The following is a 12,868-nucleotide window of genomic DNA, read 5'->3' on the forward strand; positions in this document are numbered from 1 at the left end:
GCATGAAAATAAATGAAAGTACAATACACCTCAATTTACCAATTATTTCAGTCATGTACGACAACTTTACCTGTGGTAAGCAGTTACATCATCAGTGTAGTGGACTGTCTGTGGAGGTTTGACAATGTGAGCTGGACTAATTTTCCACTGATCGCAAAAATTGTAGTTCAACCTATTGCTGAAATCACTCTCTTCTCAAAATAGATGACAAAGTAAAAAAAGAGAGAAGTAACTGTTTGACCAGGTTGAGAAAGGAAGAGAATGGGTGTGACTTTCCTGGGTGTGTGCATATGAGTTCACCACAGCAGCTTATCACTGCAGCAAGGAGAGGAACAGAGAGAAAAAACACCACAGGTCAATTTTGCTGTTGAACTCTACTAGAACTGCAGGTGAAAAGAGGAGAGTACATTGAATCAACAGAACCCAAAAATGTAGGAAGAAGAGCTGCAAAGAAATCTCAGAAACATGAGCATGAAGTATAAACAAACATATGTGCCCACCTCAACCAGGCATGAATGTTAATATGTGGGTCCTTCAGACATAAATACATATGAAGGAGTGTTTCATTTCACAACATTGTACAATGATAAACAAAAACATAAAATCAGTTAGTCATAGTCACAGGGATCAACTCCAAAACCAGAGAACCTGGCTGTATATCAACAATGCCAGGCTGTAAAATGTAATTTTCAAAGATCTACTGTAGGTTCATCTGTCTCTTTAGGAAGGAACATTTTGTAACTGGTTTCCATTGAAAACATTACCTAATGAAGCCTGAAAATTCTCTCAATTTACAGTAAAAAAAGCCAACAAGAAATCAGAAGAATCAAAATCTGTCAGCCGAAATCATCTTCCAGACCATCAGAAACATCATCATCCTGCCCAGAGCTGGCTTTTGTGCTCTGTTTAGGAAATCCAGCATGTTCATGCCAGGACTTGTGTTAAGTACTTTGAACCTCCTCCTCTGTTTCCCCCTGCTCCTTGGAGAGATCCCAGCTGGTAGTCATCCAAGCACGTGGACAGACACAAATGATGAAAAACATACAGATTTATATTCTGTGCCTACAATATCTACTCTTCAACCTGATGAGGCACCTGCTTTAGACAGTTCTACTGCAAAAACATTTGATTTTGAAAATACTCCTGATAATGCACTTCTTCAAGCAAGTTCTACTGCAAAATCATTTGATTTCAAAGCTACTCCTAGTGAGGCATCTGCTTTAGAAAGTTCTACCACAAAATCATTTGTTTTTGCAAATACTCCCGATAATGCACCTCCTCAAGAAAATCCTACTGCAAAACCATTTGATTTTGAAAATACTCCTAATAATGCACCTCCTCAAGAAAATCCTACTGCAAAATCATTTGATTTTGAAACTACTCCTAATAATGCACCTCCTCAAGAAAGTCCCACTGCAAAATCATTTGATTTCAAAACTACTCCTAATGAGGCATCTGCTTTAGAAAGTTCTACCACAAAATCATTTGATTTTGAAACTACTCCTAATAATGCACCTCCTCAAGAAAATCCTACTGCAAAATCATTTGATTTTGAAACTACTCCTAATAATGCACCTCCTCAAGAAAATCCTACTGCAAAATCATTTGATTTCAAAACTACTCCTAATAATGCACCTCCTCTAGAAAGTACCACTGCAAAATCGTTTGATTTCAAAACTACTCCTAATGAGGCATCTACTTTAGAAAGTTCTACCACAAAATCATTTGTTTTTGCAAATTCTCCTGATAATGCACCTCCTCAAGAAAGTCCCACTGCAAAATCGTTTGATTCCAAAACTACTCTGACCACTCAGGCAGTCCTTTTGCCTTCAGGGACCACACATACACCTTCTGTAGCCTCAGCCAAAGCTGCTGGTCTAGCAACAGTAAATGACCTATGGGGCGCCATTGTGGGCACCGTGATAGGTTGCTGTTTCCTGGTCTTTGCCGCAGTTGCGTGTGTCAGAAGACGGAGGAAAAGGAGAGCAGAAGACTTTGGGAGCAAAATGAGTAGGACGTCGACCAAGAAGAAAGGCAAGGACGTGGATGCCTGGGTGGGTCCTGTAATTCTGGATGGAGAGAAGGAAGGGGACAAAGGAGCCGAGGAAGGAGGGGAGGTGGAGGGGGTAAAGAAAAAGGAAGATGAGCAGACGGCGCTGCTCAGCACTTTCATGGCAGAGGAGGAGGGTGAATTCCCATTTGCAGGCGTAGGAAGTCCAGGGACAAAGGAGGCAATGAAATGGGAGGAGCAAGCACCTATGTGGTACATAGATGAGGATATGGAGGACAATGCCTCCTCCCTCTCTAAGATGGCTCCCAAGCAGAATGGGGCAGTGGAGAATGGGGCAGACATATCTTTCTGCGTGACATCCACTGTGTGAGGAACAGAGGATGCATGATGTTCACAGGCAACTGCGCTCAAAATGAACTGATTGATTCTGCAGGCTGGGATTCTTGCATTATGCAGTGCCACAGTGGTTTTTTTTTTGGTTTTTTTTTCCAAAACTTTGTTTGAATTTGAAGTTGGTTCACAGAAAAGCAGATAAGTTTTTTTTGCTTTGACTAATTTTACTTTTTCCAGTTGTATTTCGTTATTTCCCCTGCTGTTTTTATTAGTCATTTGACCACTGTGTGAGGGCCATACTTCTTAAATGTTATTGTATATTTCAAGAAAATATTTTATGCCATTATTACTACTGAGATGTAGCTTTGTTTGAAGCAACAGCCTACACAGAATAGTATGTATGTTCATGTTTTTTTAAATGTATTTCTTTTATGCTGAAAAATTGTGTATTTTAAGTTGATATCCCTTGAGCGGGTCTTTTTACAATACCATTTAGGTGCATCATTTATCATTTAGGGTTAAGCTTTCATTTTAATTTTTCAATTACAGATTTTTTTCACTGTAATTCTTAAATAAAATTTTTAGATAAAATAAACATCCTATTGCAGATTCCTCCCACAGTCACAAGACATGTATTACATTACATTTGCTAAGCAGACACTCTTAACCAGAGGGAGCTTACAATTTTCATATGTTTTCTATTCAGTTTGGCAAGATTGGTTGCTCAATGATACAACAGCAGTGCCCTATCCAGGAATCAAACCAACAACCTTTGGGTTATGAACCCTGCTTGTTGCCACTACACAACACTTCTGCCCCCAGTGTGCATGGTTGTTGAGCTTGTCCTCATGTGGACAGCTGTCCTACGTACGGTGTGGCTCCACCTTGTGTCCATGCCTAGCGTACGCAAACAGTGTCAGAGACTTCATCAAAGGTTATGTACCATTTTTCTGAGGTTCATACAAGTGAGCGTGTTGGTTCCTCCTTTGAAGAACACCTAAATGGGTTTTAATTATTTTGAAAGCAAATGAAAATGATACTGTCTACAACTTCTCACTATAATGTAGAGGTCAGTACGGTAGGGTTAACACGGTGCTCCCTCAGTTTGAAAACTGTTAGGTAGACTCTATCTATGCATTTTGGATTTCAGCCTTGGTTTTCTCAATGTTCATAAACTGCCAGACACTATGTGCTGATAAATACCTGGACTGAGAGAGTGTGTGACTGAGAAACTGGGAAGTAAGAGGTCACAATTATGACCTTTTGGGGATTGATATATAGTAGAAGTGCTGTCATGTGTCAAGCTGCACTGTCCTCTGACTCACGTCTGTGCCAGCTTGGCATGGGGACATGAGGAGAAGAACAAGTGTCTGTCTGCACCCTCCAGGACTGTCAAGTGCAGGGACGCAGCGATGGGCAGCTTAATTACAAAACTGGGCATTCCAAATTGGGAAAAAGATGGGGGGAAAAAAAGCATTGCACATCCAAAGTAAAAAAGTTCTACAGATAAAAAAGGGAAAGTTTCATTCAGATTTTTTGTTCAGATTAATGTTTTAAAAATTATAACTGAAAAAGAACAATGTGTTATTCAGTAGTAATAAAGCTACAGCCAGGAAAAGCATGTATTGTATTTTATTTATTAACAAAATCCTAGTACAAAGGAGGTAGATACGATGCACAGTATGCCAATGGATATGTCTGTGCCAATTATCCCTTAAACCCCTTAGGTTTCAGTGAGTGATCACATGACCTGGTCTAATATCATCATTACAGGGCCGTTGAGAGTGGTGTAGGGGCCAAAACAAGAATTTTTGACTGCTTTGGAAAAAAATGCATAGACCCTGTGCAATCATGTCTTTTCAAAGTATACTAAAAATACAATACTTTGGGTCATACATTTTTGTCAACCATTATTGTGAACATTAGATGAAAATAATTACCTTGTTATGTCAACATGTTAACATGCAATTTCAACCCTCAGCTCTCTGATGACTGAAGACAGTTTGGGTGGACTGTTAGGTCATTCATTAATATTCATTGTATTGACAGTTCACGTTTTCAAATAACCCTATGTCACACAGCTGAGCCAGCCTACATCCACTTCTCTATATTCAGGAAGTGTAAGAACGTCATGAGTTTTGAAGATAACAGCTGTTCAAGTTTACTCATGTCTCCTGTGTCCCCAACAAGTGACTATGATGCAGCATAGCCCTGATGTTTCCACATGCACATTCATAAAGCTGTCTGTATTTTTAAGCTAACTATGGATGTCTTATTTTAGCCCACCCCTTATTAATATGATAACATCTCTAATGAGAAAATAAGATCACTAAGACAACTTCAGCAATGGTGGAGACAAACTTTGAATGTGAAACACACGCAGCTGACAGTCTTCTCCACACATACTGTAGAATATCTGTGCAGTTAATTAAGTATACTACATACTGTAGTTGGAATAGTGTGGTTCTGGTTTGTATTCATGGTACTGAGGAATAAAAGATTTCTGATGCTGGAACATTCTGTGGCAGCAACAGAATCTTGCCATGTAAAGCAAGCAGAGTTTGACATCTTGCACTGTAGAAAATCTTTGGTGATGCATTCCTTAATACTGTACCTTCATATTCTGAACTGTCAATCACATTCCAAAACCTCGTCTAATTGGACGATATTTTCCTGCAAAGGAGAAAACTGGTCAATGAGGCAGTCAATGCAGCAGTCACAGAGAGAAACAACCCCAAAAATATTCCTGCACCCTCCGGCGTATGTGACTCAGACAGAGAGAGAGAGAGAGAGAGAGAGAGAGAGAGAGAGATAAATAAAAGAGACACACAAATGCATATGAAAAGACAAAAGGAACAGAAAAAAGTAAAGGGTGACATACGAAAAAGATTAGAGGTACAATATAAGGACAAGGAACACACAATATGGAAGCAAATACTGAACTTACCCATCCCCCCTTGCTCTTCACCCAGGGGGCAAAGTTTTCCATGTACCGCTCTGCAAAACCCCGAATCCTCTGAGTCCCCGTGGCTGTGATGACACGTCGTGACACCTCCATCGTCATGATGACACGCGACAATGTAGGACTGGCAGGGACGGGAACCGGGGCCTCACTCTGACTGGCAAACGAATTGACCAACTTGACGAAGGAAGGGTAGGAGAGGCGGGTCAAAGAGGATCGCAAAAAGGGACTGGATTGGATCTGTGGGAAATGGAGTGGAGGACACAATTCAAACCATGTGGACACTCACCACCCAGAGTGGGCAACAGAATGTGGCTGAAACTAAAAGGTATTTTGAAACTGTGGAGTTTTAGAATACCTTTTTGTTGATGGCATCTCCCTGCATGGATAAAACTTGCACCAGCTGTTGCACCAAGGCTTCTTTGTCTTTGGATGAAGAAACAAAACCAATTTACTTGGAAACGTGTCTGTAATAAACCTAAATTTTTATATGTGCTGATAACGCATGGTATTATATATTATATGGTAATATTGTGATATATATATCCGGTCTGTGACGCTGTAATACACATATACAGTATCACTTGTCACAATTCCTCACTTTCTTTTAGTGTTTCTTTTTAGTATTCCTTTTAATACCAAGGCTAAAATCCAAAACACACAGATGAAAAAAACTGTAGACTGTAGTGCAATAGTACCCTCACAGCAGGTGTTACTAAATTTGCAAAAAGAAGGTTCAATTAGGACCTTTATACTGTGGCATTAACCAAAAAAAATACAATACCACAGTGAATAGCACAATGCTTCACATGACTGTATGAAATGAAGAGCAGCTTTCACCATCAGGCAAATGGGCTGGGGAGGGGTCTCGCCTCTTCACACTGTGCTTCTGAGCTATTTTGTCCAGAGTCTCTGCCACTTCTTCATAGAACGCGGGAGGGTGCCCTAGAGGCAGGGGAATGTTACGAGAGAGAACAGACGAGAAAATGAGTGGGAGATGCAGAGAGAGAGAGAGAGAGAGAGAGAGAGAGAGAGAGAGAGAGAGAGAGAGAGAGAGAGAGGTTTGACACCTTGATTCAAGTAAACAAATTACCTGGGCAGACAGTAAAGGGAACACACACACACACTCACGCACACACACAAACCCTTTCTTTTAACTCCGTGTCTATGTCTTACCTGGTGAGATGACTGACTCCACAGTATCTTTCCTGTCACCAATTGACAGTGAAGTGGGTCTCTTGGAATGGGAGTCCTGCTTATTTTCTGACTCCTTCTTGGATAATTTTAACCTATGGACAAGGGTGGAAAAGGGAGACTTCTTCTTCTTTTTCTTCTTCTTCTTTTTTTCCTCCTCACCCTCACTCCCTTCCTCAGAAGTTGAAGAGTAAGGAGACATGCTCTCTGCCTGAAATTGTAATGAAAACAACACTATATTGTAAAATACACTACTACACCTACAGGTAAAAGAATAAGAAAGAAAATGAGTGAAAACCATACTGGTTATTTAATTATACCTACAACAAATAACAGTATAATTCATAAATACCCCAAACACTAATGCCTGAAATTGTGACATTACCTTAAACAGCCACATCACACAGATTAAAATAACACCAAGACAGTAACTGTGGGGTTAGAGTGCCACGTTACACCAGGTTGTTAAGAAGGTCTGCCGACTGACCTGAAATGTCAAAGGTTATAATCTGCTGGCCACAGTTTTGCAGAAATAGACCAAGGAAATGATCTTGTTGTGGACTAGTGTCATACTCAAAAGGATTAAACAGGCTGAGCTACTTCACATTAGGGAAGTCACAATACACTTTGAGCATTTACCCACAGTAATTGTTTTGATAATTAAAAATAATCAGCATCATAATATCTCAAGACAGTCTTGTACAAATGTATGAACACTGGTGTAACCACTATATGATTTATCGCATATTACACAGCAACCACAAAACATTTGATGATTATGTGTAAGTATTCACTTGTATGCGACCAATGATGTTGGGTTTCCCAGGTAGCCTGGCTGGCTGGGTGCCCTCATCCACAGAGTCAGCTGAGTCAGTTTGTGTTTGGCTGAGACTGCTGTCTGTCTTCAGCGTGTCTTTCTGTGAATGTCGTGACCCAGAGGGCCGGGGTTTCAGATGTTTCTTCACTAGGTCTTTAAAGCTGTGTTTCATCTCCACTGTGCTGGTGTGCTCATCCACAGAGTCCTCGCCATCTTTTGCCTTCCTTTGCCCTGCCTTTGTACTTGCACTGCACCAAAGGGAGAGAGGATGAAAGAGAAGAAAAAAAGGAACGATGAGGGCACAAAGACTGAAAAGGAAAATATATATCTGTATTAATAGCAGACATCACATTTGCATTAAACATTATATTATTGCCATTTAGTAGACACTCTTATCCAAAGTGACTCACATAGGTTACAATATTTTACGTTATCCATTTATACAGCTAGATATTTACTGAGGCAATTCTGCGTTAAGTACCTGCCCACTACTATAGCAGTGCCCCAGCAGGGAATCAAACCGGCAACCTTTTGGTTATGAGTCCTACTCCTTACAACTATGCTTCACTACTGCCCCAATAAGGCTACTGTTCATTAATTGAACAAGCAGCAGTAAAATTAAAGATTGACAGAGAGACACAGTGAAATAATCAAACGCTCCCCTAATACTCAGATGCAGGTAGAGACATGCACAGGGGCACAAAATGAGGAGAAACAGAAGGCAAAACCAACACACACATGAACACAATGACCAATACACAAAAGAGGGAGGCAGGGAAAAGGAGAGGACAGTCTGAAGGGAGGACGGAAGACAACGCAATGGAGAGAGGAGACATGGGAAGCATGGGAAGGAGGGTTAGGCAGCCATTACCTGAACTTGTTAGGGTCCTTGTATGCGCCCCCCACTCTCCCTGGACGCTGAGCTTCAGGGAGAGATAGACTGTGCCGGAGGAAAGCTCCCAGCACCAAACGCGTATCCGCCTTGATCTCCGTGAGGGAGACAGAGGGGGTAGGAGACGGAGGACACGGGGATGGCGAACTGCCCCGACAGGCATTGCTGTTGAGGACAAAGGAGACATTAAAGAGGACAAAGGGGACATTAAAGAGGACAAAGGGGACATTGAAACTCTTATGAGAGGGACATACAAAAGCAGCATGTTGCAATGATACAACAAGATCAGAGGAAGTCATTTTGATTAGACTCAGTACCTTTATTTAACATCCAGTGACAGTTTTGGGAACACTGCAGAATGTGTAAGGTAAACAAAGCAGCTTGAATACACAAGATTAAGTCAGTATACTCATTGGCTGTGCTTTCTAGTGACACCCACACAGGCATAAATACGTACATACATCATACAGGAAGAATGAAGAACTTGTTGCATACGCAGTTCTATATAGTGGTGGCTTAATGTCACCATAGAACTGATGGAATTTAAGAAAATACCGTTCCCTTCTGTAGAGTGGAGATCACCCAAAACTAAACAGATGCGAACAATGTCGTTTGTGGAATACACTGATGGAGATTCCAGTCCATCCACATTTTAGGCATTCTTCGTGCCTCAGACCTTACTTTAAATTCCTCTCTCTCCGTGTAAAAGAGTCATAAGCATTTCACAGCACACTGCCTCTCTGGGTCCCATATATCCCTGTTATTGTTCTGTGTCATTCAGTACTAACTTGTATTTACTTATTTCGCTTTTAGGGTATTTTTACGTAACAGTTTATTTGTCACACTTTGTAATTAAAGCACAATGGTGGTGTGACTACGAAAACAAACTGGAAAGGAGGCGTACAGCTGCGATATCTTGTGCGGGAGGTGCATTGCAGAGGACGATGTTCTAAAAAGAAACTAAACAATCTAACTAGAAGATAACAAATAGAAAGCATCTCCCTAGTCTGTGCAAGTACAAGGACATAAGAGCGTCTGCTAAACAAGTAAACATAAAATCCGATTAAATGTGAATTTATTGTTCTATGCAGGTTGCGCTTTACCTGCAGCTACCGAACTGAATTACTGACTGAAATAAGGCTCACCTCATGAAACTTCCCTCAGACTGAAACTTCTCCACAGGCAGAACAATAAATACAGAAGGACACCAGCTTTTTGTAGTATTGCTACTGTACCTGTGTCCCTTGCCGTCCAGGTGATCGATCCTCGACATGAACCAGGGTAAATGAATTAACTAATAAGTAAAATCTGAGTTTTCATCATGTTAATGGTGGCGAACACTTGAACTCCCTTTCATAACAGCTGGTATTTGACAACTGACAAACGTGTTAACTAGACACCATTACCAATTTTTGGGATACATTTTTTCTCTAATCTCTCCTCCTCACTCTCTCTTGCGCCGGTCTCTTTACTGTCTTATCAGCCACTGTTTCGTCACTCTTCTTCTCCCACAACTACCTCTGATGCCTGAGATATTTTTAGTTCGACTGAGGTCCTGACTTTGGGTTTCTCTCTGGGTTAAAAGAAGGGCAGTGTGCCATGTTTGTCTTCTCTGCATTTATTTATTTATTGAGAAAATGTGCAAATGTTCAAGCTCCTGCAGAACTAGTTTTAACACAGACGAGTTTTTGGAAAACAATGCACGTACTGCATCTTGATAGAGTTTCGTTTTAGGTTATTGCTTAAGTTAAGTGTCTAAACATTAGATAATGCGAGCTCTTAATGTGAAACTGTATGGTTCAGTAGCTGTGTGCACATAGGGTTGGTTTTCGTTTTCTTTTTTGTCAAACAGTTGATGTTCTCTGTAACCAGCTAAATAACCCATACACCATAGCATTTGTTTATAGTTTCATTCCCTACACTGTGTCGATCATGCCTATTATCCAGGGTGATGTATTTTGTTAACCTTGCCGTGGTACATCGGACATTGCTAGCACTTCATTTCCCCACCAGTTCGGCTGAGGAAATGGACTTCGGCACGAGATTGTATTTTATGCAAAACCACTTAGTATTCGATGAATCCTAGCTAAATCTGTTGAACGGTTTAAACATTTGCACATCTTGCTGGAAGGACCAAAGAAAGACGCTGTTAAAACCATACAGATTGTGGTGACCTCACCACTCCCCGCCGTTATCTGCTAATGCGCCGCAAGGAAGCTATATCAAACCCAAAAATGAACAATCTCCAAAAATTAATACAAAATATTCCTCAAAGTCTGATGCAAAAGGTTTATTGTACATGGTTCAAAATCACATACAGTAAACCGGGCTGGTCCGCGCGGAGCGGTAGCGTCATCAGTCATAACCCCAAGCAGTCCCCCAAAGCAGTCCTCTAAGCAGTCAGGCAAGCAGCACCCCCAAGCAGTCAGGCAAGCAGTCCCCCCAAGCAGTCAGGCAAACAGTCCAGCAAGCAGCCCCCCCAAGCAGTCAGCCAAATCCCCAAATGCATCTCCCTTTTTATGCTTATTCCCTTAGCCCCTCCTGGAGCTTAGACTCAGACCCCCTCCTTCAGTTTCATAACACACATTCTGTACACTATTGTTCCAAGATCACACCTGTCTAATTAAAATTATTTCCCTGCCTTGTCTGTACACTATTATCTCCAAGACTGCGCATATCTAATCTATAAAAAATAACTGTCCTTTCTTGACCTGGTCTGCCTTGGCTATACTCCATAAAGAATCCCTGTTTGCAACCACCCTTTTTTAGAGTCCAACTCTTTTATCTTACACTCAGGGTCCATCCTCCGAGCAGCGCTCGGACAGTGTCCAACTCTCATTAAGAGCCCCACAACAGGCCTTACTTGGCATACAGGTATCTCACAGCTGCATACCCCTCCCGCAGTCTCTTGTACTCTCTTGACCCTTCTTTCTAGTTTCTGCTCACAGGCATACAAAGTATAATAGGATACATTATTATTTATTTAAGGCCTATAGTGTTAGGTTGTTTAATTAATAGAGTAAATGGCTCATATATCAATAACTTCAGTTAATATATCAATAACTGCAGTTAAAATAAAAAACTAACATCTATTGGCAATGCTTATAATGTTTGCTGGCAATAATTTATCTCCACCAAGCAACAAGCTCAATTGCACCACGCCAAGCTCCGCCCCCCTCAGGCGGGGCGAAAGCGGCAACGCCCACAACCTCCACACGGGGCACACACTTAATCAGAAATTTTCCACAACAAGATCTGGAAATGGAGGTAGACGAGGTGTCAGCGTAGTATGCAGTATACAGTATGTCAGCAGAAGACTAACTTTACACAACAACAATGAGGACAACAAATCAATTGTTTGCATACTGTACTTTAATGGTACACAAATCATTTTTACACAGTTATTTTAGTTCATTATTAAAGACATGTTTTTCTCGCCTTGGCATTTGCCAGTGCGTCTTTTATGCCTGACTCATTGGGTGGAGATCAAATCAAATTTCAAAATGAGTTCAAAATGAGCAAAATTATTTTCCATGTTACTTTTTGGTGTCAGCAGACATTATGTGGCATTTTAGTAATCAAAGCTAGATCACTAAAGATTACTAAAGAGTTATAAAGCATGGATGGTAAGTGAAATTACAGTCAACAACATGAGAACAAGAGAAACGCATGCACCTACACTTTACAGATTCACTAAAGCTGTGCTGTGGAATATATTAATAATGTAATGATAATGTTAATGGTAATAATGATGATAATGTACTACTACTTCCAATGCAATGAAAAAGCCCTTTCAACAGACTGGAACTTAATGTGCTACTGGCAAAGTGTAGAAGCCCCAGCCCTGGCCCCCCCAAGCCCTGCCCAGCGTCACCTGAAAATCAAACACTGGTACAAGGATTGGGAGAGACGGGGCTGAGAGAGTGAGGGGGTGGATGCTCAGAGGTGCGAGGAAGACATCCACTGGCTTCCTCGACACTGCTGCAGATGTTCAGAGAGAGATGGTGCATGTTGCAATTAAAATCATGTCAAACGTAGTCATAATCATACAGTCTGCCAACACAACGGTCACAATTCAAGTCTAAATGTTACCTTTCTTAAGTGGCCTGTACTGTTTCTCTTTCCCTTTCATTTCGTCTCATGACCCCATTTTCGGTGACATGGTGGGTTCCCTGGTGTCTGTCTGACGGTCTCTCTGTATTTGTGCTGTACTTGACCTTATTTTGATAGCCATTTTTCTCTCACCTCTTCACCTGGTCCTTCCTGTGGTGTACTTACCCTTACTGTCGTGCTGCTGTGTCTTCCTCAGAGCAAAGCACTCTCCATCTGTGCTGCTCTCTCTCCTTCAGTCTGGCTTCAGGCTTCCTTTCACCCACCTTCCTTTCCAGCTTCTGTTCAATCCTCTCTCTGTCTCCCTCTTTTAGCCCCACATCCTCTGTATCCCATTCCCATCTGCCTCTATCTTTCCAAAATCACGGCTGCCTTGATGGGGGCCAATGGGGGAGTAGGCTACAGGGCGAGGCACTTCCTTTGTGACAGGAAATGAGAGAGGGAGAGAAAAAGAGACAGAGAGAGATGGGGGGTGGGGAGGTCAATATGGCAAATCTACACATAGTAATGAGTCTACAGTATATTAACATTGGTGTAAGGGATATAAAA

At 41.3% G+C, this 12,868-nt stretch overlaps 1 protein-coding gene across 1 annotated transcript; it reads right to left on the reverse strand.

Moving 5' to 3' along the window:
* Window positions 1–4,402: 4,402 nt before the first annotated feature.
* Window positions 4,403–8,626, reverse strand: LOC118794374. The gene is made up of 7 exons (XM_036552620.1): window positions 8,189–8,626; window positions 7,295–7,565; window positions 6,483–6,711; window positions 6,147–6,251; window positions 5,665–5,732; window positions 5,292–5,546; window positions 4,403–5,017 (listed from the first exon to the last, which is right to left on the reverse strand). The coding sequence occupies exons 1-7, from the start codon at window positions 8,506–8,508 to the stop codon at window positions 4,976–4,978; spliced, it is 1,290 nt and encodes a 429-aa protein (XP_036408513.1). The 5' UTR covers window positions 8,509–8,626; the 3' UTR covers window positions 4,403–4,975.
* Between the last annotated feature and the right edge of the window lie 4,242 nt (window positions 8,627–12,868).

The sequence above is a fragment of the Megalops cyprinoides genome, chromosome 19 (genome assembly GCF_013368585.1).
Source record: "Megalops cyprinoides isolate fMegCyp1 chromosome 19, fMegCyp1.pri, whole genome shotgun sequence".
In the NCBI taxonomy this organism is placed as follows: domain Eukaryota; kingdom Metazoa; phylum Chordata; class Actinopteri; order Elopiformes; family Megalopidae; genus Megalops; species Megalops cyprinoides.